Source organism: Lagopus leucura, unplaced genomic scaffold, assembly GCF_019238085.1.
Source record: "Lagopus leucura isolate 7727_CA_CO unplaced genomic scaffold, USGS_WTPT01 Super-Scaffold_100017, whole genome shotgun sequence".
NCBI classification, from domain to species: Eukaryota; Metazoa; Chordata; class Aves; order Galliformes; family Phasianidae; genus Lagopus; species Lagopus leucura.
The window spans coordinates 14,971,738-14,998,118 of NW_024962271.1; the positions used below are offsets into that span (position 1 = coordinate 14,971,738).

Genomic DNA, 26,381 nt, shown 5'->3' on the forward strand with positions numbered 1-26,381 from the left:
CTGTGTGTGTGTGTGTGTTACACAGCTGGGTTAATGGCAGCATCTCATCATCTGCTCTGCTGATGTTCCTGCTAATCCTGCAGTTCTCAATGCCTGCTTTCCATTGCTCGGATGGGCAGGATGTATTTAGTGCAGGATTTGCAGCTCTTGTAGGTGCTCTTGTTTATTGTTTGCAGGCTCAGTCTGTTATTCACCTGCTCTTTTAGGCTGTTAGTTTCTCTCGTGCAGCTGTCCTGCACGCTGCCCATCTCTTCAGGTACAGTACCAGTGAGTGCTTTGGGTTGCACTGAGTCCCTGCTTTTTGTCAAAGAGTTTTGCTTTCTTTTTGGCTGCCTTTGGCCATACAGAGCGAAGATCTTTGTTTCTTTTTTGCAGCCTTTCAGTACCTAAAGGGAGCCTATAAACAGGAGGGAGTAAACTCTTTACGAGGGTAGATAACAGCAGGACAAGAGGAAATGGTTTGAAGTTGAAGGAGGGGAGATTGAGGTTGAATGTCAGGGGGAAGTTCTGTACTATGAGAGTGGAGAGGTGCTGGAACAGCTGCCCAGAGAGGCTGTGGATGCTCCGTCCATCCCTGGAGGTGTTCAAGGCCAGGTTGGATGGGGCCCTGGGCAGCCTGGTGTAGCATTAAGTGTGGAGGTTGGTGGCCCTGCCTGTGGCAGGGGGGTTGGAGCTTCATGATCCTTGAGGTTCCTACCAACCTGGGCCGTTCAGCACTCTGGCATCCTACCCTCTGCCATCCTAATTCATTGGCTCTTTATCTCAGCATTGTTATGTTCTGCGCTCCTCTGGAAGTTTGCTTTTGCTTTTAGAATGAGTGTAATGTAACTCAGTGATTTAAGCAACCCATTAGTGATGAGCATGGTGAGTTGTCCTGGGGCACCTACCCTTCACACTTCAAGTTTATTGTCACACTGGTATCTCCTATGGCTGATAATGCCTTGTGTTACAGAACATCCCCAAATCTTGTCAAGTTTTGTAGATGTTTGCTGATGCTTTGTGCCAGGTCTTTGTGTGTGCTGCTAGCTTTTCTTTGCACAGAGGAGCGAGTTAAAATGCCATCACCGTGCTGTAAATTGAAGGCAGGTTACTGTGTTGACATTTGTCTTATTCTGCTCCACTGGCAGTGTGTTGCGTTCAGCATTTTAAACTGTTTGGGTTTTGCTTTGTCTCCTGAATGCTGCTTGCTCAGTGAGCTTTGAATTCATTCCTTGTTTCAGGCCAGCAAAGGCAGATACGGCGCCCTGAGCTCCACTGTGTTCCCAGCATGTCATGAGGATTCTGTTGTGTCACTCATTGCCTTGCATTTCCCTGGGTCCTGACGATGTGCTTTGTTTTCCCTTCCTGCTCTGTGTGCACTGACTGAAGTTGGTGTGTTGCAGCCACAGCCGTGCCAGCACGATCTTTATTTCCTCTTCTACTCCTCGTTATGTCCTTGAGGTCTGGTACAAATTGAGTCCCATATGACTCATGGTGTGACTGACCGGTGTGGTTATCTGCTGCCATCATCAGCCACTGGTGTGGCCAAATTGTGCTTTAGAAGTTTTCCCAGCTTTGCCATGGGAACTCTGTGTACTCAGTGGGTTATTTTGGCCATTCAGGTCGCTTTCTCATGTTCTGGGGTGAGGTGCTGCTCCGTGCTTACTAAGATATGTTTGTTAATGGGCATTCAGCCTGCCACCAGGATCAGTAACAAGGCATCTGACCTCCTGAAACACCTTTCCTCTAGGAGTTGTAGTTATAAGCGTGCAGAACGTTTGCAGCTGCAGGTTCTCTCCTTCATAAGTCTTCATTGGTGTAGAAAGCGCTGCTCTTCTGCTTTGGGTTTGTGACTGCTGTTCTGCTAGACAGAAGGAGAAACAAGGCTGGGGGTGTTTGAGGTGAAGTATTTGTGTGGCTTTTTGGACTGCTCACTTTATAGAATCACTGGGAGTCGTTCAGGTTGGAAAAGATCACTAAGATCACCCGGTGCAACCATCAACCAGCCCGTGGTGTCCACAAACTAGTGGGAATATAGCTGGAATCGTAGGTTAGATGTGTATCAGAAGGCTGTGCCACTTGTGTGCACGTGTGCCATCTTCCTGCAGACCTTTTTTGCTCTCCTTAGAGCATCTCCCCCCGATGCATTTGATGAAATAGTGCTGTTGCTAATTGCGTTTGGATAAACTTCAGCTCTCCTGAAACTCCTCAAGAATTAAGAGAAGCAGCAGATGTCTGTGGCTACTCATACAGGTTTATGAAAGCTTCTTAAGTTGCTCTTGAGCTTTCTGCCTTTTTTTCCCCCCCATGTGCAGCCTTAATGAAATAGAGGAGACTCTCATTTCTGCTTAAACCCCTTTCAGGCTGCCTCATGCAACACGTAGCTGGTTCTCTTCCCAACCCACTGCTGCCTTTTGAGGGTTGTCTTTGCCAGGCAGTTTGTCCCCTTCCTCTTCTTGGCTCTTAAACCCACTAGCCAGCTTCCTTTGGGTTTCCTCATACCAGCAGAGGCTTTAAAATCCTACCTCTCCGTATGTTTTGTTAGGAGGGGAAAGGCTGCCCAACAGGGCTGCTTAGAGATTGGCCCCGTTCTCTGATGGTGCTGCATGAAGCAGAAGTTTCTCTGTCCTGCTGCCCCCAGGCCGCTGATACATGCTGTTTGTGATGATAACCAGTGTCATCAGGAGACAGATCTGGTGAGGCTGAGATTAGGAGGCTGCAGACACTGCCTGCTCTGCGTTCTGCTCCTGGAGGCAGTTGTCAGCCGACAAGTGGAAGTTCCCAATGGAGGTATTGCTGAATTTTGCAGTGATGTTATCAGAATCTTTCACACGTCCCAAACTGCAGTGTGGTTTATGCATTCCTAATGCCTTAGTCACAGGCAGAGCCACCAACCTCCATCTCTAATGCTACACCAGGCTGCCCAGGGCCCCATCCAACCTGGCCTTGAACACCTCCAGGGATGGACGGGGCATCACAGCCTCTCTGGGCAGCTGTTCCAGCACCTCACCTCCAGCACGAACCTTTCTGACATGAACCATTAAATTTACTAGAACAAGAACTTCAAAATGCATTGGCATTTTTGTTTCTCCACAGCTCCGTGCCCTCTGCCAGTACCTGGAATGTCCATGCTGTCCTCTAGCTCTGTCTGTCTGTCCTGGAATTTCTTGCTGGCTTTTATTTATCAAGGACTTCTTTTCCACCCCACCACCCCCGAAAAGTTTAGCAAATGCCCTGTAGTTGAGTTGTGAAGCTTCAAAGGAAGATAAACCGAAATCAACTGGAACCTCTGAACAAATGCCCATGCCCTAACTCAATATTCTGGTATAGCTAATCCAGTGTATGTATTATAGCTTATAAGGGTGGGCTTTTGGGTGTTCTCAGCCTGTAGCACTGCTTGGCATTATTATTAAGGGCCTTATTATTCTAGCTACTATTATTATTAAGGGCCTTATCTTCCTGCTGTTTCAAACCCCTGGGGAGAAAACCTGGAAGTCACATCCCCTGAAAAGGATGCTGGTGCTGAAGGGGCTGGTTAGACATTCAAAGCGTTAAAGGCCGCCGTACAAAGGATATTTCCATCTAAATGACCTCTGAGACACAGCAGGTAATTACTTCAGAGTGCTGCAGAGGAGCAGCCTGGTGCTGGAGCTGCTCTTCCTGACCCCAGCAGGGTGAGGCAGGGTTTTCTTCCTTGCCACAGGGTTGCTTTGGAGACAGCAGGCTGTAAAACGTGGCTTACAGGAGGCCAGCAGAAAAGGAAGCCGCTGTGGTGTTAGGGTTTGCTGCTTCTTCCTGCTTTGTTGCTCCCACAACAGAAGAGCAGAGCCTTCAGGAGCGTTGTGCTTCCAACAGAACTGGAATTGGAGGCTTGAAGCCCAATGCTGAGGAGCGCTTGGGTAAGAGATAGAAAGTTTGAGACTTTCCTGCAAGACTCCAGGTCAGTGTGCTTTTGGTTTAGGATGCTTTTGCTATGACTAGTAAGAGACCAAATGACTGCAGCAGTGGCTTTGATTGCAAATAGTGACACGCTGCGTGCCAGTAAATGCTGTTTCCCATGGTGTGAACCCTGCAGGATATTTTTAGAAGAAAACAAAATAATTGCATGGGGGTTTTGCTTCAGATCCTGCAAGATGCTGTTCAGTTACCACGTGCGGAAGCATAGGCAGGGAGTTGACTGAGGTCTGCAGTGTACTTCTGCATTTGGTTGGTTGCTGTGTGGGCACCAAGCAGCTCCTGCTCTTCAGTTGCACAAACTGCTCAGCTGCAGGGTTTACCTCTGACCTTGGTGGATCTGCAATCGTAGCATCATGGAGGTTGGAAAGACTGCTAAGATCATCAAGTCCAACCAGCAGCCCATGACTGGGAGCTCTTTAGCCACATCCCTCGCTGCCACATCTGCTCTTTTCTTAAATACCTCCAGGGATGCTCAATTTGCTGGGAGTCCTTGTTACTTCTTCACCTTCCCTGCTCATCCTAAATCTGAGGTCTTCTCTGTGTTGCAGCAGCCTCTGTTTGCAAACACAAGGCATACATTCTAGGTCTAAGCTGATGAACTTGTAACTTGAACTTTGCCTTTGGCTGGCCTCACAAGTGCCTTCATTTTTAGGACCATCATTTCTGGGGGGGCAGGAAAGATGCTGCGGAAGTATTTCTAATCATTTTCCTCCTTAATAGGAAATTGCTGCCTAGAACTTTGTTTTGCACTTGGAAAGTTGCATCATTTCCTGACCAAATTGCTACATCATGCTCCTCTAAGAGGAGAACGTGCTGCTCTCACTCTTGTGGCAGGAGCTGGAGAAGCTCTTGTAGCAGCTGGAACCCTCTTTAGTCATTTATGTGTATGAGAAGGTTCTTGTTTTCTTGGCAGCATGCTCCATTTCATGGGCAGGAGAGGCTTTTTTCCATCGTGAGGCAGTGTTATGGTTGGCTGCATCAAAATATTTCAGAGGATGAATCACCAATTCTTAGCAAACAAGACCAAGGCCACCTCCATTGGCCGTTTCTGCATTGGTGAGCTCCATCAGATGACCTCCTCGTGTTGGCTGCCCATCTGCACCTCTGGGCACGTGGAAATCACTCAAGTAACATGCAATTCAATGGCTGATGTTCGTGTTTTGTTGTTTCTTTCTAAGAAACAACAAGGAATATTCCTGGTATGGTATGATTTGGGACTTGTTGTGTTGTGAGAGGGCTGGGCTGCTTGGCTAACAGCTGGTCACAGCATCAGGATGGGACATGGCTTGGCTTCAGCAGCAGCTGCAGAGACTCTTAGCAGTGTAACTACTGAAAAAAAAGGGTACAAATGGCTTGGGGGAGATTAATTCTCTTAGAGCCAGTTTGTTTAGCTGCCTCAGGAGGTTTTGCTGCTGACACAGGGGCAGGTATGCTACAACAGAGCCCATTTATCTGCTGTTGTGTGCTTGTACCCCTCTTTGAGTGTCCACTACCAGATAAGAAGGTCTGCTTATCCTGCCTCAGTACTGCTGGTGTGATGATCCCTGCAAACTCCCTTCTTGTAGGCAAACCCTTTCAAAAGAAGAACAGTTATCTTTCATTCTCATAATATTTTCAAGTAGACCACTAAGTATTTCTGCAAGAAAACACTGGCTGTGCATCCAGTTTGTGCTGACAGCAGATATTTCCTAAGGCTTGAAGTTAAATTTCCAGTCTCACCAAGTTTCTGTGCTTATATGCAGAGGATTTTACCTCTTAGTGGGGAAAAATACCACAACCCAATATGCTTCATCCTTCTTGAAGATGCATCCTGTATTGTGAGTTTTCTCCTGCCCTGGCATCCCTTCTGTCTCCTTGTGCTGGTGACACCTGTATCTCCTCTGTGCACGCCTGTTCCAGTCGTGCAGGGTTTTGGCCTCTGTTTCACTGTTGAGTTGGCTGCCAGCAGCCAGATGCTGAGCTCACATTCGTTATCATGTTGTAAACCTTTCCTTAATCTTGCCAGCTCAAACGCATCACTGTTTCAAAAGAGGTGGTTTTGTTGGTTTGTTTGTTTTCAGTTGCACTTCAGAACCTCTCTTCCTGCGTTTGGAGCTTGTTCAAATGAGGCTGGTTTGCCAGGCAGATCTGTAGCAACCTCTTCCACCAGCTTCTGTGCCAAAGTATTTAATCTTTCAATTTTTTGAAGCTTGGAAGCAAGTTCCTTGTGTGTTACTTAGCCTGCTGTACAAGCAGATGCTGTCAGACTCAGCTATTTACTAAATAAGGGGAGTTTATCCTGTCACTGCACAGAATACCCTGAATTGGAAGGGATGCACAGGAATCACGGAGTCCAATCCCTAAGAAATGTCTGCTGCTGTTCCTTTTGCAGGCAGTAATTTGAGGGTGACTTGGTGGCATTGCAGAGGGGAGGGGAGATGCTTCGCTCTGGGGGCAGTTCCCAAATGAATTGTTCTCTTTTTCCTCTCTGTTTTCAGAGACTCTTTGGCGTATCTTGTAAAAGTGATTGGCTGTGCTGATTCACTGCCCACTTTATCATGTGCTGATAAAGACACAGTGCTGCTTCTCCCACTACAAATGCATCTGCAGCCTGCAGAAATACAGTCCACTTCCGCTGCAGAGTTCTGTGAGCAAGCCCAGCTCTTCCTCAACCAAACACACCTAAGGGTGAGTTGATCATAATTGCTTGTTTTCAGTATCTCAGTACTGTGCTACTAGAATACCCTAAAATGATCTGGATACACGCTTATTTTTCCCCTAGGATCACACACGTTTTGCATTTGATGTAACTGGTTCTCTCTTTAAATGTTATTTGAGTTTTTTTGCTTATATGAGGTCTTCACGGTGTTCTTTCTAAGTCATTTGAAGCAGTCTGGCTGTGGTCTTGCACTGTTTCACTGAAGGTCCCTGCATCTCTGGCACCCTTGCATCTGCTGTCTCCTTGCTGACTGAGCAGCTGGCTCAGATGGGGAACTACTGAGCGTGCAGTCCCGTGTCTTGCTGTGCTCAAACAGCTTGGAGAGCAGGGCAAACATGCTGTGCTACTGCAACCATTGTCATGATCTGCTGGTTATGAGTTTCTTGAAACAAAGCTCAAGCTCTTGTATTTATTGCCTTTAGTGTGCCACCATGGGCTTTGTTTTCCTAACCCACCTTCAGTTACCTTAATACCAAGCACTCTACTGAAGGAAGATAACATACTTAGGACAAAGAAGAGAGCTTGTCTGTAGTGATTTCTTACTGATGGCTGTCCATTCAAATCACGGGATCATAGAATGGCCTGGATTGAAAAGGACCACAATGACCATCTCATTCCAACCCCCTGCTGTGTGCAGGGTTGCCAACCTTGGTGTTACTTCATCAAGCATAGCATCACCTTGATGCCATGCTTGCTCCTGTGACTGGTGGCTGGTTTCCCAAATCACATTGCTGTGATTTCTGTCCCAAATAGCAGTCAGCCATTGCACGACTGCCAGTTGGCTGAGATGTCAGGGAACCTTTTGTATTTAAAAGGTGGTAACTGCCTTCCATTTCCTTCTAATTTCCTCTAATTTAGGATTATTTAATAATTGTAAAACAGTAATAATCTGGTATTCATCATTCTCACTTAAATTCTTTGAAGACCAAATGCACGCTATGCTTTTGAGTCGTTCATGTATCCTGGCATGCTTGAAGTGTGTAAGTAGCAAAACAATGTCTTTAGCAGGGCTTTATTTTACCTGAGGCTTTTTATAAGGCTATGCAGACACACACCTCATGGCTTGCAAACATAACTCCTGATCAGGCAGGGTTTTGAATCCTATTGCTCTTGCTAACATTCCTGATACAGGGGTGTGTAGTGCATGTCCTACAACCCCAGTTACTACTGGGCCTGTAGTTGATCCAGACCCTTCGAATAAAGAACAAAAGAGGGACTGAATTGGTCTCCCTTCTTCAAAAGGGAAGGGCTGGTTGATGCTAGAAGCAAAGAATCATAGAATGGCCTGGGTTGAAAAGGACCACAATGATCGTCTCGTTTCAACCCCCCTGCTGTGTTCAGGGTAGCCAAGCACCAGCCCAGCCTGCCCAGAGCCACATCCAGCCTCCAGGGATGGGGCATCCACAGAAAACACCCCTTTCAAAATCTATTTGATTTTCTCATCTTAAAATGGGGTTTGTGAAAATGTTTCTGCTTCTTTGGGTTAGAATCCAGTTGAAGCAGACGTGTTCTGAGAAGATGCATTTGCACACAGATGGACTGAACGCTTGGTTCGATCCACTTGTTGCTGCAATAGGCCACAACTGTAGGACTGGGTCTTGGGAAATCAAACCCTAACCTGTAGAATCTGTCTCAAAGTTAGTTTGAGTATTCCTGGTGTGAATAGTGCAGCCTTCAGTTTGATTGCCCAAGCAGTGTGTCTCTATGGGCAGTAAAGAGAACATGAAACTGTGGTTTATTAATACTTAAAAGGTGACAGTGTACTGGACTTAAGGACAGAATTGTTCATCCACAGCCAGAAAACGTGCAGGAAAACAGCAGGCAGTGTAAAAATGGAGTGTGGGGAGAAGCTACCCAGGCAGAGAACTTCTTGCTCTTCCTCATTCATCCTTTTCCCCTACACCTGTGGATTGCAGATGCAAACTGTCTGTTTCTTAGTTTATTTGATATGCCATGGATAGTGCTGTTTATTAATACAAGAATTCTTCTGCTGTTCAAACTGAAGACTGACTCTTGTTTTGGATTTGCTTTTTCAGCCCTCCACCTGGATGACCAATGTCCATTTTAACCGATTCTGTCGGAAATTAAGCCTCCAACTTCCATTCATTCCTGCTGGCAGCAACGCGTATAATGCAAACAACCACAATTCAGGATCACGCAACCATTGCTCTTAAAACTTCCTAGATGATTGTAGTTGCTTTCCTTGTGTTCTATGCTAGCAGAAGCCTTTTCCAAGGTTTACTGTTGACTCTAGAGCACCACGTTCCCCGTTTGCTGGGAGCCTTGGGGGCTGGCACCATGGGCAACTCCTGCGTTTGCCGCGATGACAGCGGAGCAGAAGACAGCTTGGAGTCTCAGCATCGGCAAACAGAGAGCAGTAGGGTACGTGCACCTGATGGAAGGAGCCACCCAAGGGACCCTGTCCGACCACCTAGGAGGGGGAGAGGGCCTCATGAACCAAGAAGGAAAAAACAGAATGTGGATGGGCTAGTACTTGACACACTGGCTGTAATTCGGACGTTAGTAGATAAGTAAGTACCACCTCAAGGAATAATTCAACATGAGTGAAAATACAATGTTCTTGTCTTCTCTCAAACTGTGACTCCATCCTCTCACCGATCTACACCTGGCCCTCCCTGAAGCAGCAGCGTGTTTCCATCTGGAGGCTTAGGAGAGGAGCACCTTTCCTAGGTAATAGCCATAGCTCCTGAGCACCCAGATACAGACTCTTGCAGGAGCTGAGGAGCTTTCTCACCTTCCTGTGTGGGCCTGCACCCAGATGGGATGAGGAGTGTGCTCAGTATTGCTTATCTGGTGTAGATACACAGCTTAGGCAGCGGCAAACCTTACAGAGTTTGGCAACTTCTGTCCTGAACATTGACTACTAAGCAAGGTTTCTGTTTTCAGGCTGCATCTACTTCTTTGGAAGTGGCTCAGCAAAATTGAGAGCTTTGACCGTTGTCAGTTTGCATAAAGAGACTGAGGTTTTCTTTCTGAGTGCTTTTCAAGTCTGCATGTTGTGTCTCTTCAGCTTACGATTGCAGTGTTGCATTCCTTGCATGCTCAAAGCATCCACTGAGGGCGTGTGGGATATTTATGGCAGACACTTATTTGGGTGGTTTTGTTTTGTTTTTGTTTGCATTGCTTTTTATGGAGCTCTATAAAAGGACCTCAAAACTGGAGGGTGAAGTTGGCTCATCTCTTCTGGGTTAGGTGCAGGTTAGGAATCGGACCAGAACAGAAGGAAAAATGCTATTGTAGCTTCACAAGTGGGATGGATGAGGCTCAGGTTACATGAGCCTTGCTTGATTCTACCTGTATCCCTGCTCCTTGCTCCTGTTGTAAAATGCTTAAGTGGAAATAGCAGAATTTAAGCTGAAGAGGTGTGGTATCAGCTGTGTGTAGTTGGGGCTGGGAGAGGATTGGCGTGCTGGTGGCTGTTGTTGCTTTCGGTGTTTTACCTCTTACTTTAGGATCTGTCTTCAAAACATTAAGTGGAAATTGTGCAGAATTCTCAAAAGCCTCTCCCTGACCTCTGATGCCTTCCCCTTTCCCCTGAGGTCATGTCTTCAGGCTGTTTCACAACGCTTCTGTATGTAGTTGGTCCTGTTGCTCTTGCAGTCAGTTTTGTAATCCTGTAAGTACTTTCCTTTGCTGCTGAATTATAGCAACCACAGTCACTGATCCTGGAGTCCTGTTTCACACAAATTCCTGAAGCTGTGGTATTTTGTTATACTGGCTCAGCGAAACGCTTCCCTCGACTCACGTAACTGTGGAATCATTAAGGTTGGAAAAGACCTCTGAGATCACCCAGTCCAAGTGTCAACCCATTACCAGCATGCCCACTAAACCCTCAGTAGGTTGGAAGGGACCTCTGGAAGTTCATCCACTCCAACCTCCAGCGTAGCCCCAGTCAAGCAGGTGGCTCAGGGCCTTGGCAAGCATCGACCAACTCCAGGAAATGGCTTTGGGTCGCTTTTCTCGTGGGCTCCCCATTTTTTTACACGGGGGATCCCAAAAGTGCATACAGTACTCCAGATTCTGTCTTGCAAGCACCACGGGGTTACTGTGGTCTGTTGCTTAAATATTACAGCAGGTGATGAGACACATCTGGTTGTATAACACAGCCAAATACGACAAGACTCCATTCTGTAGGACAAAGACCTATGGCTGTGAGTAGTGGGGGAGCATCTTCATGAGGCAGATTATCCAAATGTGCCTGAAAGAAGCTTAAGGAACCTTCTGTGAGACCTTAAGCTAATGATGACCCTTCTTAGGTAAATAGGAATGAACAGTGGAGGGGAGGAAGAAGAAAATCCACGTCTGGAAGTTTTGTTTTCCAGTGTGAGTGAGTCTGTAGGGTTAAGTATGTTCTTTATCACCTGTTTCTTCATAGAGCTGTATCTTCTTGGAAGCACCACAGCTGAAACAGAAGGAAATGGTAGGGAAGCCATATTTTCATGTCAAAAGCCACGGGCAAGTCAAGTCAGTTTAAATGGAGACGTGTGTAACACTCAGTTGGAAATGTAGGCTTTGGTGTGATAGCACAGCAATGAAGAGCCAAAGATTGGAGTCTGGGCAGTGGGAGGCCAAAGCCTTCCTGGCATTCCTCTTCTAAACACTGTAATAAAATCTCATGCTTGAGGATGCCATGAGATGAACTGCACATTGAGTTGCTGTAGTGTGATCTGTGATGAACGCTTGCTTTCCCTGCTCACTGTTTGGAATCTGATTTTTCTTGTCCAGATATCTCTCTTTCCTAGAAGGAGTAGAGTTCCATTTCTAAGCCTCTGATTTTTGCCATTTATACAGAGTGCTGCTTCACAAATAGTTTTGTTTCCCAATAGCAAATGCTGGGGGGATATAATTAATCTTTCTGGAGTAACTCATTTAATTATCTGCATGATGAACCCGCGTTGAGATCTTCTAAAATTCTTCTGTGTGATGCATTTCCAGTCTTATTTTGAAGGCTGAGGCAGAGATTGATGGTAGAATGTATCGTTCTGAGTCTGGGATTGGTTTATAATGCTGAAATAGTGCTGAGTGCAGCACTGAGGATGATGTGCCACCACGTAAGCTTTTGTGGTCCTGGAGGTGCTTGCTCAACAGGACTTGGAGACTTTGCTTTGGGTGCTTCCAGTGGCACTGATGTAGCTGGCCATAGGTCCTTGCCCTTGCTCCATCAAACCAAACCGAGCAACGTGTCCAACCTGCATCATTATTAATTTTTTCCACGGTGGAAAGGGAATTGGGGTAAATATTTCCTCTTGAACTGCCTTAATGTTTTCCTGCTGCTCTTGTTAATGAATCAGTAGGGTATGGTGCTTCTAGATAGCTTGCCTTTCAATTGAGGGAAGGGGGGGAGGAGCAGTTTCTGAGCAAAGTGTGTTGATGGTGCATCCCTTGTGCACTGCCCTTGCTGCCCTTTGTGACCTCTGCTACTTAACTCTGAGTGACTTTGCTAATGGATAGCAATAAGCCTAAGCAGTGTATATATACCTGCAGATATGGGTAACATTTCACAGACCAGCTAATGTAGACATGCAGGTGTTTTTTAAGCCAGAAAACAGCCTAAATCCCAGCTGTATTTCAGATCTGAAAATGGCATTAGTGCATTGCAGCCAATGTGACTTTCTCTCCATTAAATGCTTAGTGGATTCATTTTACTGTGTCTTTACCATTTTATTCAGTGTGTTGCATTGAAGGCTGTGCATAAACGTTGACCTGTGCAATATCTCTTTCAGCGACCAGGAGCCTCCTTATTCAATGATCACGTTGCATGAAATGGCAGAAACAGGTACCGAGGCGCCGTGTTGGGCATTTCAGTTGTGACTCCACAGGGGAAAAACCAAACACTTATTTTTAGTTGCAAAATAATTGCACTGCAAGTATGAGTTCTATTGCTTTGCTGTAGCTCTAGGGACATGGACTCCAAAACACAGTTCTGCCCTTCGGAAGATCCACTGAGCTGCTGGGTGTTGCTCTGAGTTTTTTGAGCTCTGTTACGCTTCTACGTGAGCAGTTCAGTGCAAACACATTAAACCATAAGCCACAAAGAATGCCTGTTTGCACGAGGGCAGAATCAGCCCATGTATGTAAATATGCTTCAAAGCCTGTACTTCTCTGCTGTCAAATACTTGCCTCTGTTTAGGTTTTTGCTGTCCTTAGACCTCCAGGTTATTGATGTAGTTGTTCCAGCACTGTACTGAAGTTGTCCTGCATGCCAAGCTGTGTCAGTACAAGGGTTACTTATCTGTGTGATGGGAGGAGGAACTCATCCAACTGGAGACCTGTACAAATTTCTGCTAGAGTTGAATGAAGTCTCTTAACAGAGTTGGTATCGGTCCCAGATGATGTGTTTCTGTATTGGGATGAGCTAATCAACTTGATCTGATATGACAGCAATTCAGTACAATGTGTTTTGGAGTAATGTACTAACAAATTCTAAGATCAGAAGTGTTATTTAGGTTTACTTGCCATTGTGGATGGGAGCACAAAGCTTCCAACCTCACTTGTATGCAGATGCAATTATCTTTATTTTTACTTCTCAGGCAACTCTTCTTGTAAATCCAAATTGCTCGCTCTTTTAGTAGTTGGTTAACATCTAATTGATTCACATTAATGAGCAGACAAGGCCTCCTACCTATTCTCTTTCCCTGTGTAATCAGAGTTTGTTTAGAAGGCCAGGCATGGGAGAAGCTAATACACTTGTTCTGAGGTCCACGTTATTTGCAGAGCAGGTAGGATGCTTTCTTTCTGGCCAGGCATATTTTTTTCAGCATGGTTATGAGTGCAGTGTGTTCAACTATAGCACTGAACACTGAGCTCTTGAGTTAGGATGCTGGAACCAAGTGCTTAGGAGGGTTCCTTCCTGGAATATGCTCTGGCCTGGGCAGGACTGTTCTCCAAACAATACCAATGTTTGCTATTATTCCTTGAAATTAGACTTCCAAGCTACAAACTTAAGGCATAGATATAAAATTTAAAGCATATGGATTATTTTCCCTCGTGCCTATGAGCTCACCGAGTCATTTAAATGATTGAAAACCTACATTTCCACTGCTGATGTATTTTGAACTCTTGGATCACCGTGCTAATTCTAAACATGACTTCTCTTTTGTGGTTGACAGATGAAGGTTGGCTGGAAGTTGTCCAGTCTTTAATTAGAGTTATTCCACTAGAGGATCCGCTGGGACCGGCCGTCATAACGCTGCTACTCGATGAATGCCCACTGCCAACAAAAGTAAGTTGAAACGCTGTGTTTATCTGCAGCTGAATTTCAGTTGGCCCTGGTTGCCATGATAGTTGCTGGGTGGGTTTCATTGGTTATGCAGGACAGTTAACTGCTCAGAAATGGGTGTAACTTGTAACTTGGAGTCATTTTTGGTGACCTGGCATCTAATCACTACTTAACACTAGAAGCAGTGTAGTAGAAGATGAAAAAACACAGCTTTCTGGGGAAGAACAAGGAGACTTTGGGCCTTAGCTGCTTCCATTGCTCTCTTCTCCCTGCAGGCATTCGAGGCCAGGCTGGATGTGGCTCTGGGCAGCCTGGGCTGCTGGTTGGTGACCCTGCACAGAGCAGGGGGTTGGAAGCAGATGATCACTGTGGTCCTTTTCAACCCGGGCCATTCTTTACCATGCAGTGTGCATGCTCTGCAGTGAACATCTGCGGGTGTTTTGGTTTTTTATTCTCTAATATCTGAAAGCTGCATATGCACCACTCACTAAGTTTGTTTCTTCCCTGCACGTAAGGAATGCAGTGTAACTGAGCATCCTGAGTTGAAGAAACAACACTTTTAACTGTTTAATACCTATATACAATTTTGGCAAATCTGAGCACTCTCTTTACTGACCATTAAACTGGCCCTGGATGGAAATGCAATCTGCAGCATTCACGCTGTGCTGGTGCAAACACTTTAATGAGGGAAATGCAGACCTCTGCTCCACGTGAAGAATTTCTATTGTGGTTTTTTTTTTTCCAGCTGTACAACTTCCTGAGTCATCAGGTGACCTGTATTTCAAAAGTCACAGTGCAATTGCCTGCTACATAGTTGACTGTAAGAGGCAGTGAGATACTTCCTCCTGGGGTTGCTCAGAGGCTTTTTCCCTATTGCAGTCTCTTTACAGCACAGCAAAGTGCAGGGAGTTGCAGCTGTGGAATCTACAGGTCATGTGCAGCCCATTAAAGTCTTTGTTGTTGTTGTTGTTGTTTTTCATATTCAGAATAAGTTTAAGTATTTGGTCTTCAGGGATTTAAGTCAGTGCCCAGCTCCTGCTGCAGCTGGAGAACAGTAGGCTGGTTTTTGTTACGGTGGGCTGTGAAGTCCATAAAGTTGAAATGGCAGCACAGTAAGCCGTTCAGCCTATAAAGTCTTCATTTAACTCAACGTAGTTGATGTCTCTGAAGGTTTTAATAATATCTAAAGGCAGTGCAGGGTATGGCAAGAGGCTAATTTTAGGTTTTTCCATCTTGAGTCTCTGGCTCAGTCATCCTTTCTGCCCTCACCATTCTTTCCACTTCATGTCAGTCCTGTTCATCAGCACTGCTTTTGTGGTATTTGTTTTAGGAGAATAGCTGCTTTTCAGTCTTATCTCTATACAAATTTCAGACTCTAGTGCAGCAAATTGATTTAAGCATGGCTCAGACTGCTGTTTGAACAGCAAATGAGCATCCAACTTCAGCAGTGCTATTTTTTTCTTCAAAAGGCCTGCTGATGACTTCAGTATGAGAAGTTCTATTTTAATTAGATCCCAGCCTGAGATGATGTAGTTTATATTTGAATCAGCTGAAATTTTCATGAAGTCTGGAAAGTTAGGGGAACTTAGAAATCCTGGAGGGCAGAGATCTTTGTTGGATCACTTGGCTCTAGATTAACCCCTGACTACCCTGAAAATGAGGGATACCATCTAAACCTATCTTGCATTTTGTCCATGCTGTACTGCTTGAATGGAGCAAGTCAAAGCACAGCATTTTCTATTTATTTCCTTTCTTGCTATTTCTTAAATTGGTGTGACTACAGAAAATCGCATGATGTGAAGGAAGCCCTTTAGGACATCTTGCAAAGCTGGCAGCACCCTAAACTGATTCAGCCATAGATATCACTGGTGTTGTCTTGCCTTTTCCTAGCGTTGAATTCCTCTTGCTGCAGGTGGCTCACTTGTCTGAGCCTAGAAGATGTAGATGGTAACAAAGACTAACAGACTGGTGGTAATTGTGAAATTGCAGACCTTGGATACGTTGAGCTTCTCTTCCCATCTGTTCTTTGTTATTTTTTTAATAAAACAGAACCATCCTGTGCTGTCTGGTTTTAGTAGATCCTGTGATTGTGACATATTACTTCTACATTGTATCACCAAGATTGGAAAAGGCCTCTAAGACCACCTAGCCCAACCATCTGCCTACCACCAGTAGTGCCTGCTAAACCATATTCCTCAGTGCCACATCTGTACCTTTGGTTGAACGCCTCCAGGGACAGTGAATCACCAAGTAACATATTGAGCTGGGGGAAAACTGTATCTCATGCTGAAGAGACTTCTGATTTTCTTTTGCAGGATGCGTTACAAAAGCTGACTGAAATATTAAACTTAAGTGGAGCTGCTGCTTGTCATGATGCTTGCCACCCTGCTAAACATCGGAATACAACTGCGGTGCTGGGCTGTTTAGCTGAGAAATTAGCAGGTAAAGCCAAGGGATTGTTCTGGAAGCTTGCTGAGTACCTCTGGCTTTCACCCCCAGTCCAAACAACTTGAGTTTTCTTAGAACTGAACAATGTTCTGCATGGAGTGGATGCTTTGTCTCGCAGGTGTGACCCCTTCCACTCTTGGATTAAAACGTTGAACAGATTCAGTCACCAGTTTGGATCTGAATGAGTCACTTTAAATCCCAGATACTTAAATTCCTTGGTTGGTTGGTTAGCAGTTTGACACACGTTTGTGAATCTGTGTTCATGCTTACAGTATGTGGTCTTAGCATTGGTAATTAGTCTTATCTCAGAGTTACGTGAGCATGTGGTTCTGTAGTCAATAGGCAGGAGTATTAACTTGGAGGCTGGGTAGAAGGACAGAAGACAGATGCTGTTTCTGCTAAATGCATGCTGTTCTGTTGTACCTAGCTGGAAAGATTTTCTCTGCTGTGCTACTTAAAAGATCACTGTTGGACTTCCATTTTAAGGTGACTTTTCATACCAAACTTCTTAAGCTCCCTAAGTGCCCTGTTGGAAACTGATGGTTAAGTTTTAATTCCTGCTGTTGGGCTTTGTATTTAGTGTTGAGCTCCCATTCTGAGGAAAGGGAAATGGAGAAAAAGTGATTGTCTGGTGTCACCTGGCTGTTATTAAAAATATAATTTCACTGTGTCTGTTGAAGGAGAGAAAAAGAGCAGGAAACATATTGCACTGTAATATTTCTACCTTCTCGTTACAGTAAGTTGAAATGAGACCCAGTGCCTGCTAATTGCAGCAGCTCAGACAGCAAATCTGTTCATGCTGTGGTGGAATCCACCACGGCTTTTCAGAGTTCAAGTTCCCTTGCATCTCTTCTGGATGAACAGGCAGTATTTTAGGGTAGCTTCTTTAATTGACTACTTGTCATGATGCTGCTGCAAACTGTATAGCTCACAATCAAACAGGCTGTATTAGACCCCTGGTTTGGCTTATTTAGAGCTGCTGGTAAATGGAGATAGTGAGTCTTCAGCCTCTATGGAGGTTTGTGGCCCTGCCTGTGGCCAGGGGGTTGGAACTTGGTGATCCTTGGGGTCCCTTCCCATGCAAGGCATTCTATGATTCATACTTTCCCTCTGCAATTAAATGGCACTCAGACTCTTCTGCTCTGTATTACACTTCTAAGCAGTGGTGGATGTATGATAGTTCCCATGGGTGGATCTAACTTCCAATATTTTTACAGGTCCTGCAAGTATAGGCTTACTCAGCCCAGGCATATTGGAATATTTACTTCACAGTTTGGTAAGTGCCTTCAATCCTTTAGTATGTATCCATTTGTTGTGATGAGAACAGCTTTGTGTGAGAAGTCTGGGTTGATTGGTGAATACTGATAATGTTCAGAAAGTCCCAGTGAAAATATCCCCTAAAATACACGAGACTCTGCTGTTCCCATCTCCTGGTTTTAAGAAGATATTTGAAGTAACCAAACCTTGCTGCATGTGATACAGAGGGCTTCTCATCACTATTCCTCTGTTTTTTGTTGTCAAGTGCAAACTTTTTTTTCTTCCTCTGCAGTAATTATTTTGGATTACTTTCTTTATGCTTAAGACCCTCGTCTTCCTCTTTGTGTTCTTAGTTTGTTTTTACAGTAAGTTAAAAGAAGGAGGCTTCATGGAAGCCTGTCAGAAAGCTGAGAGGGGTTTTTTTGTTTGTTTGCTTTTGGAGAAGCAGTTCTGTCCTTTGCTCTAGAAAGGTCAAGTTTCTATTCAGTGCTCTCAAGTCAATGCTAAGACAAAAGTCAGTTCTGATTCCACTTGTGAGCTCAGTGGCACAGTTGTGGGACTGTTGTGAGATGAAGAGAGGCCATTGTGAAGAATTGGTCTGAGTGGCCTGCTTGGTTGACTTCAAGCTATTTGCTATGACCTCTTGGAGGGCAGGGAGAAAATTCATGCATCCTGTTTGAGTGTGGTTTGTTGGTGTTCCTAGCTGATAGAATAAATTGAGCTCCACCCTTAGAGATCCTCAGAAGTTCACAGGCCAAAGCATCCTGATCTGCTCGAGCCAACTGTTGGCAGAAGGAGGGTGTAGGTGACTTTCAGCCTAAGGCATTCGGTGACAGAGAGCTCTTCCTACCCACCTGTATCACATGCTTACTGACTGTTCTTACTGCTCATGTTTAGAATTTCCAGTCCCATCCGACAGTGATGCTTTTTGCACTAATTGCCCTGGAGAAGTTTGCACAAACGAGTAAGTATCAGCCCAGTGCTGCTCTTAACAGTAACATTACAGCTTCTGCGGCGTGTGGTTGTCATTTGCTTCATCAGATCACATTTCTTGTAAGTAAGAAGGACTGAAATGATACGAAATGTGGCAGAGAAATATTGGTGCACTTAGAAGCAGGAGGGAATATTTACTTTGTTAGTGCAACCCCTCAGGACCCTTGAGCTATTTGCAGAAGCTCAGTGCGGAGCTCATCAGATGGAAAAGAGTCTTATAAAGTCTTATGACACGAGGCTGTTGTCACTGAAATAAACGTGTATCCAAGAGATTCAGAGCAGCGATGGCTGGGTGCGTGCAGGCAGGAAAAGCATTTATTGCTTGAATGACACCCCCACCCACAAAGCCCTCAGAGTTTTGCTGGAACTCAGTGCTTCTCAACAAGCAATGGCATCATAAAGAGTTACAATAGGAAACCTTTGTTACTGGGGGGGGGGGGGGAATCTGTATTAAGATGGAGAACAGCCACTGTTTGATTGTCTCTGGTCTGACTGTGCAGGCAGGTGCTGTATCTGATTGCAAGGTTAGTTTGGGAGTGGAACTTAACACTGGGATGTAAAGTTGGTATGTTGGGTTGTTTTTTTTGCTGTTGTTTTCTGTTCCTACTGTGTTTGTGCAGTGCTACTTCTTTATCTAAACGTATTGTTGGTTTATAGGAGTTCCTCTCTCTTTTTTTTGCTCTCAAATTGCAGGTGAAAATAAAATGACAGTTTCTGAATCCCGCATCAGTGACCAACTGATCCTGCTAGAGAAATGGACAGATCACCCAGACTATTTGAAACGCCAGGTTGGATTCTGTGCCCAGTGGAGTTTAGACAATCTGTGTAGGTATAGCAAAGGGATAGATTCATTTAGTGGCAATCCTCCGAGGAAAGAGGTTTGAGGACTTGGTAGTTTCTAATGTCCTTTGGTTAAATTTGGGAAAACAGGCTTCTTGGGCTTAAGGGGCTCCAGTCAATATATGGTAGGCCAATGGTGGTTGTTTAGTAAACGTCTGGCCAAGTGTTGTAGCAAATTAGGGAAATAAGAAGTAGCCCTAAGATAAGATCTTGATTTGTAAGTTAATGTCTACGTGTCAGCAATTTGCTGCCTGGTAAGATAAATGCTTCAGATCCTCCCACGTGAAAAGGGGAAGAGCTGCTTTGGCTCAGCTCAAGTTCTTCACCCACTTGAAACTGAGAGAGTAGAAAACTCTTTGTATGTTTTCTGTCCCCACAGTACTTTGCCATATGTGATGAATTGAGAAAGCCCTGTCCTACTGAATATACAAATACAGTGGTAAACCCTGAAACAATTGGCATCTTGGTATAAACCTGCATGCCTTTTGTTTGCCTGTGGATTTCTTGAAAGTAATACTTAGGCTGAAGGAGCTCTAGACAGTTATCTATTAGGTTCTGCTGTTTAGAGAACGTTTATTGCAAGAGGTGCTGTTTCCCTGCAGGCAGAATGCCAGTATTTCATTCATTTATGCCAGAAGTGAACTGGGTCCTAACAAGAATGATGATTATGATTATTATTATTATTTTTGCTACATGAATTGTTCAAAACGAAGCTTTGCTGTAGCAGTCACTTGAACTAATTTTATTTTGCAGTTTTAAAAGAAGGCAGGCAGTTTACATATGAGAAGGTTGACTTGACCAACATCAGGGCTATGCTAAACAGCAATGATGTCAGTGAATACCTGAAGATATCACCACATGGATTAGAGGTAAGGATGTCATTTCATGGTTTCAACTGGAGAAAGAAAAAGTGAAGCAATGCCTATATTCAGAATGGGGAGCAGAGCACTTACAGCTCATTTTTTAATTAAAATTGCCTCGTGGAGTCATAGAACAGCCTGAGAAGGACTTCAAAGATCATCTAGTTGCATCCCTCCTGCCATGGGCAGGGTCACCAACCACCAGACCAGGCTGCCCAGAGCCACTGAAATTTTAATTTCAACTAAAACTGTTTACTACTGTGATCCCTGTGCTTGTATTGCCTGATCTTGAGGCACTTATAGAAGCAGGATTCTTATCTCAGCCATGTTTTGTTTCATTTCCTCTGTTACGTGAAAATTCACCTATAAAGAATAAAAGTAAGGTTGACCACCTTGGCTCTTGTAGTAAGAGCTAGCTGACAGCCAGTGACATTAGGTCTTCCTGTCTTGGTTACCTCTAAGTATTTAAAATTGATTCCATCAGTGCTTGACTTCCTCCCTTCTCTTATCACTGACCACATTTCAGCCTTGCCTACTCAGCGGTTAGGGTGTGACTGTTACCCATGGCACTTTGAAATTGTATTGCCTCTAACACTGTGCCTATGTATTCTTACGTGCAAGAAACTTCATCCAAAGGGGGGGGAGGAAAGGAGTTTGTTGAAATGCTTGTTTTGCAGCAGATTAACTTCTGTCTTGGTTTTGGCAGGCTCGGTGCGATGCCTCCTCTTTTGAAAGCGTCAGGTGTACGTTCTGCGTTGACTCTGGAGTTTGGTACTATGAAGTTACAGTCATTACTTCGGGAGTGATGCAAATAGGATGGGCTACCAAAGACAGTAAATTCCTCAATCATGTGAGTACATGCAGTGTCATCCAGCCAATCGTGTACTTCTCAACGCACGGGAAAATAACTCTGATTATTCTGTGGCAGTAAATGGGCATTTACACCTTTCACTTAATTTTCCTCTACTTTAGCAGAGCTGTTTTTTATTGATGCAAGCAGTACAAGGAAGGGCAGGGTTGTCATTGCAACACACTGACACTGGTCACACAAATATTTCATAATTGCTAGCAGTGACAGCGTATCTACTTGCCATTGCCTGTGTGTTACAGGGAAATGGTTTGTGTCTTGTGCTTTATGCTCTTCTTGGGAACTCTTTAGTCTTCAGGTAACAGCAGTGGTTTCTGTCAGTGTTTTTTGTGAAGTAAACAATTGCTTGCTAAGATCTGGTAGGTTATCATGCACTCGTTTTTGTGCAGGTCATCAAACAGCCATTTGATTTCTCTCTTTAGCATAGAATCGTAGAGCCATAGAAGGGCAGGGCCACCAACCTCCACATTTAACCAGGCTGCCCAGGCTCCCATCCAACCTGGCCTCCAGGGATGGACGGGGCATCCACAGCCTCTCTGGGCAGCTGTTCCAGCACCTCACCACTCTCACAGTACAGAACTTCCCCCTGACATCCAAACTCAATCTCCCCTCCCTCAACTTCAAACCATTTCCCCTTGTCCTGCTGTTATCTACCCTTGTAAAGAGCTGGCTCCCCTCCTGTTTGTAGGCTCCCTTTATATTTATATTCCTGTTCTGTTAATTTTCACTAGGGAAATATTTTTTTCAGGTGATTTTGGGATAATGCAGCATCATTGGTCCTGCTGGTAGAAGCAATGTGATGCAGTTCAGGAATGTGGCAGCTTTTTTGATTAAACATAAGAATTACAGAAAGACTGAATTCTCTGCATTTTTGCCTTTGTTCTGATAATATAGAATAAGTACACTTGCTTATTTACAGTTTCTTTTATTCTCCAGCTAGCTTGGTATCTTATTCTAGATATTCTTTTCAGTATTTAATTTTTAAAGTTGTGCTCTTACATGGCACATCATACTTAAGTGCTGGCAAACATGCTGTCCAGACCTACAGTCAGAGAAAAACCTCTGCTAATGTTAGTGGAGATGGAACTGGGACCTCTTTCTCCTTAAATATTCATGGTAAAACTGGATGGCTGTCAAACTCAATATGCTGTAGTGTATTTGCTTCTCTATTTTCATAATGCTGAGAAAGTGTAGTGGCTGCTACACAACAAACTTGTCTGCTTCAGCTTAGAAGGAACTTCCCACGTTATCAGCCTTCCAAAGTTAGCCATTGTCAAGTTCATCAAAGCACAAGTTAAAAATTCAATACAGAAGGCTTAGATGATGCAGCTTACTGCTGCTGACTGGAATGGAAAGACAGGGCTGAGACTTTAAGTTGACATTGCTACTGGCTGAGCTTGACAAGAAATATAGCTGTAATCCAGGTAAACTTCATAGTTGTCATTACATGGTTTTCTGATCCCACTTGGCATTTCCTTCAGGAGAAGTGTTTACTTATTTTGAATACAGAGGTAAGCAGTTAAATCTGCTCATTTCTGATCATTATGGGAAGTTATTCTACAGCTGTGACAAATGCAGAAGCTAAAATGAAGGTAGGCCAAATAGAGATGTGAGATGTGAGGTGAATGGAAACATCAGTGGCAAGAAACACATGGGAATGGAGTGTGGCCTTTCTCACCAACTACCTTGAAACTTCCTATGTTCTTTCTGCACTTTTTAGTGGTGTAAATAGCATTGTCTTCTGCTGGTACATGTATGTGTGTCTGTATCACGTCCAAAGTCCAGTCTCCCAGTTCTAGCATGGCATTGAGTGCTGTTTTAAATTTACTTAACCAAACAACAACAACAACAAAAACAGCCAAACCCTACAGACCTGTCCTAAGCACAGGCATTGTTGTTGTTGAGTGTAATGGGAACTGTTTGAAGTGAAAGACAGCGTGTCTGCCTTCAGAATGTTAAGAGGTTTAAAAGATTTTTTTCCCCACTTACTGTTAAGGTGCTTGGTGTGGATGCAGCTTTGTCTCTTTCCTGTACAAGGAAACAGAAGCTGTCATATCTGAGCTGGGTTCTCTGTTGCTATGGTTGTTTTGCTGGTGAGTGAATGCTGCTGGCATATAAGTTCATCAGGCTTCTGTCTGGAACATAAAGAAATTATCTTGTGAGCACGCATCAGAGAAGCCACATGCTCTTTATGTTCTGTATGTATAACAATATACATAACAATATACAATATATATAACAATAAACAAAAAACTGATCCTGAATACGACATGAAACATTCATGAGCGGAGGTTAACTTTAATTGGGACACCTTATGTAATCAGGCCCTGGCTGGTGTTTGCTCTGCAGACCAACCACGTAAGGAAGCTGTCTTCCAAAACGCCTCTGGATTTCACATTCGGACTCTCCTGTGTATTGGATTCATCTGCTGCTCTGAAACTTGTGCTTGCTTGGGACTCCTTTCAAACAGAGGGAGGCTGACACTGGGAGGGGCAGAACATGCAGCACGTTCAGTGAAGGTCCATGGGACTGATATCTGTCTGTGCTGTGTGTTCTGGTCACTCTTGGGGATGGGGTGGGTGTCTGTTACAAGGCCGACCTCCAGATAAGAGAGAGGTTGTGTGCCTGTGTTGACTTTGTAAGCTTCAAGAAGGGAAGATAGAAGGGAAGATAGCTATTCAGCTACTGGACTTGAGATATTTAAGTAGACAGGCAGAGAAAATAGCTCACAGAGACTGAAAAGCAGTTTGGGGAGGATATCCCTTTCTTTTATTCCTCTTTGCTCTCCAACAAACTCATTCTGATGTGAAAACGAAGCCGAGGCTCTTGAAGAACGGAGATGGTGGTGGAGGGATCCCATCTTGCTCTGGGAGGAGTGGTTCAGTTTGAATGCTTTAGCTGAGTTCTCTGAGGAATGGCTGCAGGCTGAAATGCTTCTCCTTTTCCTAAAGGAAGGTTATGGCATTGGAGATGATGAGTATTCCTGTGCTTACGATGGCTGCCGGCAGCTGATTTGGTATAATGCCAGAAGTAAACCACATTCCCATCCCTGCTGGAAAGAAGGTATTCAGACTATATTCAGCCTATCTGAATTTGCTGTTTATCCTAGCTGGATTTCTGCACAGGGTTCTTCCTTTTGCAGGCATCATAGCTTGTTAGCAGGTGTGACTGAAATAGTTACTGCCTAATCCTGATGATGTGAAGTGTTTAATAATTACTGTGCTTTCCTAGTAGTGCTTGAAGGATGCAAAGTGGGCACCATGCTCTTGTTGTGCAATACGTGTAGAGTGTAGTTGGATAACTGCTCTCTGTGCTGCCTTTTCTATTACAAATTTCTCCCAAGGTTGGCACAAGCATATTAGGAAGTTAGCAAGTATGTGTTCTGAGGGTATCTTCAGTAACTGCAGAACAGCCAGGGAGAGGCAGGTGGGGAGAGAACAGCTCTCCTTCCATCCCATTGCACAGCATAGGCAGACTAAAATACTTTATGTATTGACCACATTGCCTTGTGTTTTGCTAGTACAGCCTGTTCCACTCTACTTCTTTTGCTGTGCTCGCCCTTAGTGAGACAGCTCACTAAGGTACACGATGCTTCTATTTAACTGTTTCAGCTATTGGCATGCAGTGTAATTGAACGATTTAAACGATCTCTGTTTTGCACTTAAGGAGACACAATAGGATTTCTGCTAGACTTGCAAGAAAAGCAAATGATCTTCTATTTAAATGGAAACCAGCTGCCTGCCGAGAAGCAAGTCTTTTCATCAGCTGTGTAAGTATGTGCTCAGTGGGAATGACAGTGACCTGTATGGATAACAGTTCTAATTACCTGAAAAACATTCCATTTGAAAAGTTAATTCCCAGCTGAAAGTTGCTTAGAAATGTCACAACTCAGATAACGTTATCGAGTGGATTTGTGCATTCTAAAGGCTGTATGAAGTTGCTGCATTGCAGTGGGGCTGGGGCCTGGGCAGTGTATTGAATATACAGGGCAGGATCTCTCTGACTGCATTACAGGATGGTGTCAGGCTAGTATTTCCAACTCTTACAATTAACATGTGACTGATTCCTCTAACTGTCACAGAGGAGTTCAGCATTTCAGCTCTGGGAAGCTGTTGTGATAGTTGAGAGAGGCTTCCCATGCAGCTTAATTAAACACTACAGTAGTTTCTAAATGGACGTTGCTGTGCTAATCACTTCATTCAGATTTCCTTATCAAAACGAAGCTCAAGATGCTAGTAAGACAGAAGCAGCACAGTGTAAAGTCTTACAAAATATCTGGTCTATTCAGCTTGTTTCTCTTTTCATGTGGAGTCTGGCACTTACTTTGCAGGTTCTTCTGTGCAGTTACAGTATGATTCAGCTCGGGGACTTCCTGTAAATAAAACTGAAAGGGGTGATGGCTCTGGTGTTTTTATAAGGTGTCTGTGTGGCTGTGAAGCAGACAGCTGTCCCAGGGTAATCCTGCAGGAGCAAGGAGAGACAGATGGGCATGGTGCTAAGGGAGCTCACAGGCCTGAATTCATGGTGTACTTCGCTGGTAGGGAACCTGTGTGCCTTGCAGGTTTGCCTGTCTTGTGCCTGATCAAATAAAGCAGCCAGGAGCAGAGGGCACGTGGCTCTCCCCAATGGCTGTCAGCGTTGCAGGTGCACCAAACAGTTGTTTGGGAGGAAAATGTTATTTCCACTTCTGCTACTGAAGGAGAGACCTGAGCTGATTGATGTAAAGAGGATCAGGCTGTGGGCTGTTGAGATGTATGTATTTGCTCTTACTGTAAGTGTGACTAATCCCAGTTGTAAGCAAGCAGCCTCTTTTGGTTGACTGGGAAGTAAATTCAGATAAATTCTGACAGTAAATTCCAGGGCTGAGAACTACGAAAGGGACGACATAAGCAGCTGACATGGGGTGTGTTACAGGTTTTTCTTCCAGCTAGCTTAACCAGATCTATTTAAGAAAATGTTCAGGGTGTATTTTTGTTTGTAACGAGGCATTGCTTCTAGAAAGCTCTCAGTGCTGTAACATCCTAAAATGTTTCTTCCTCCTCTTGCAGATCTGGCTTTTTTGCTGCAGCGAGTTTCATGTCTTACCAACAATGCGAGTTCAACTTTGGGGCAAAACCTTTCAAATACCCACCACCAATGAAATTTAGTACCTTTAATGATTATGCCTTCCTGACAGCAGAGGAGAAGATCATTTTGCCAAGGTAATCCTTTCCTCTGAGTACAGAGGAATGAAATACTTCA

At 44.4% G+C, this 26,381-nt stretch overlaps 1 protein-coding gene across 4 annotated transcripts in view; it reads left to right on the plus strand.

Moving 5' to 3' along the window:
* RSPRY1 (ring finger and SPRY domain containing 1) overlaps positions 1-26,381 on the plus strand; it is a 31,717-nt gene that overhangs the window by 740 nt on the left and 4,596 nt on the right. The window contains exons 1-15 of one of the 4 annotated variants that reach the window (XM_042877012.1): positions 3,440-3,586; positions 3,683-3,919; positions 6,414-6,603; positions 8,671-9,165; positions 12,379-12,431; positions 13,765-13,877; positions 16,190-16,316; positions 17,540-17,598; positions 18,477-18,543; positions 19,266-19,397; positions 20,166-20,281; positions 20,979-21,122; positions 24,092-24,203; positions 24,807-24,909; positions 26,189-26,341. In XM_042877012.1, the coding sequence (XP_042732946.1) occupies positions 8,819-9,165; positions 12,379-12,431; positions 13,765-13,877; positions 16,190-16,316; positions 17,540-17,598; positions 18,477-18,543; positions 19,266-19,397; positions 20,166-20,281; positions 20,979-21,122; positions 24,092-24,203; positions 24,807-24,909; positions 26,189-26,341 (1,526 nt within the window). In that variant the 5' untranslated portion in view covers positions 3,440-3,586; positions 3,683-3,919; positions 6,414-6,603; positions 8,671-8,818. The other 3 variants (XM_042877013.1, XM_042877011.1, XM_042877014.1) reach the window with 3 other exon arrangements.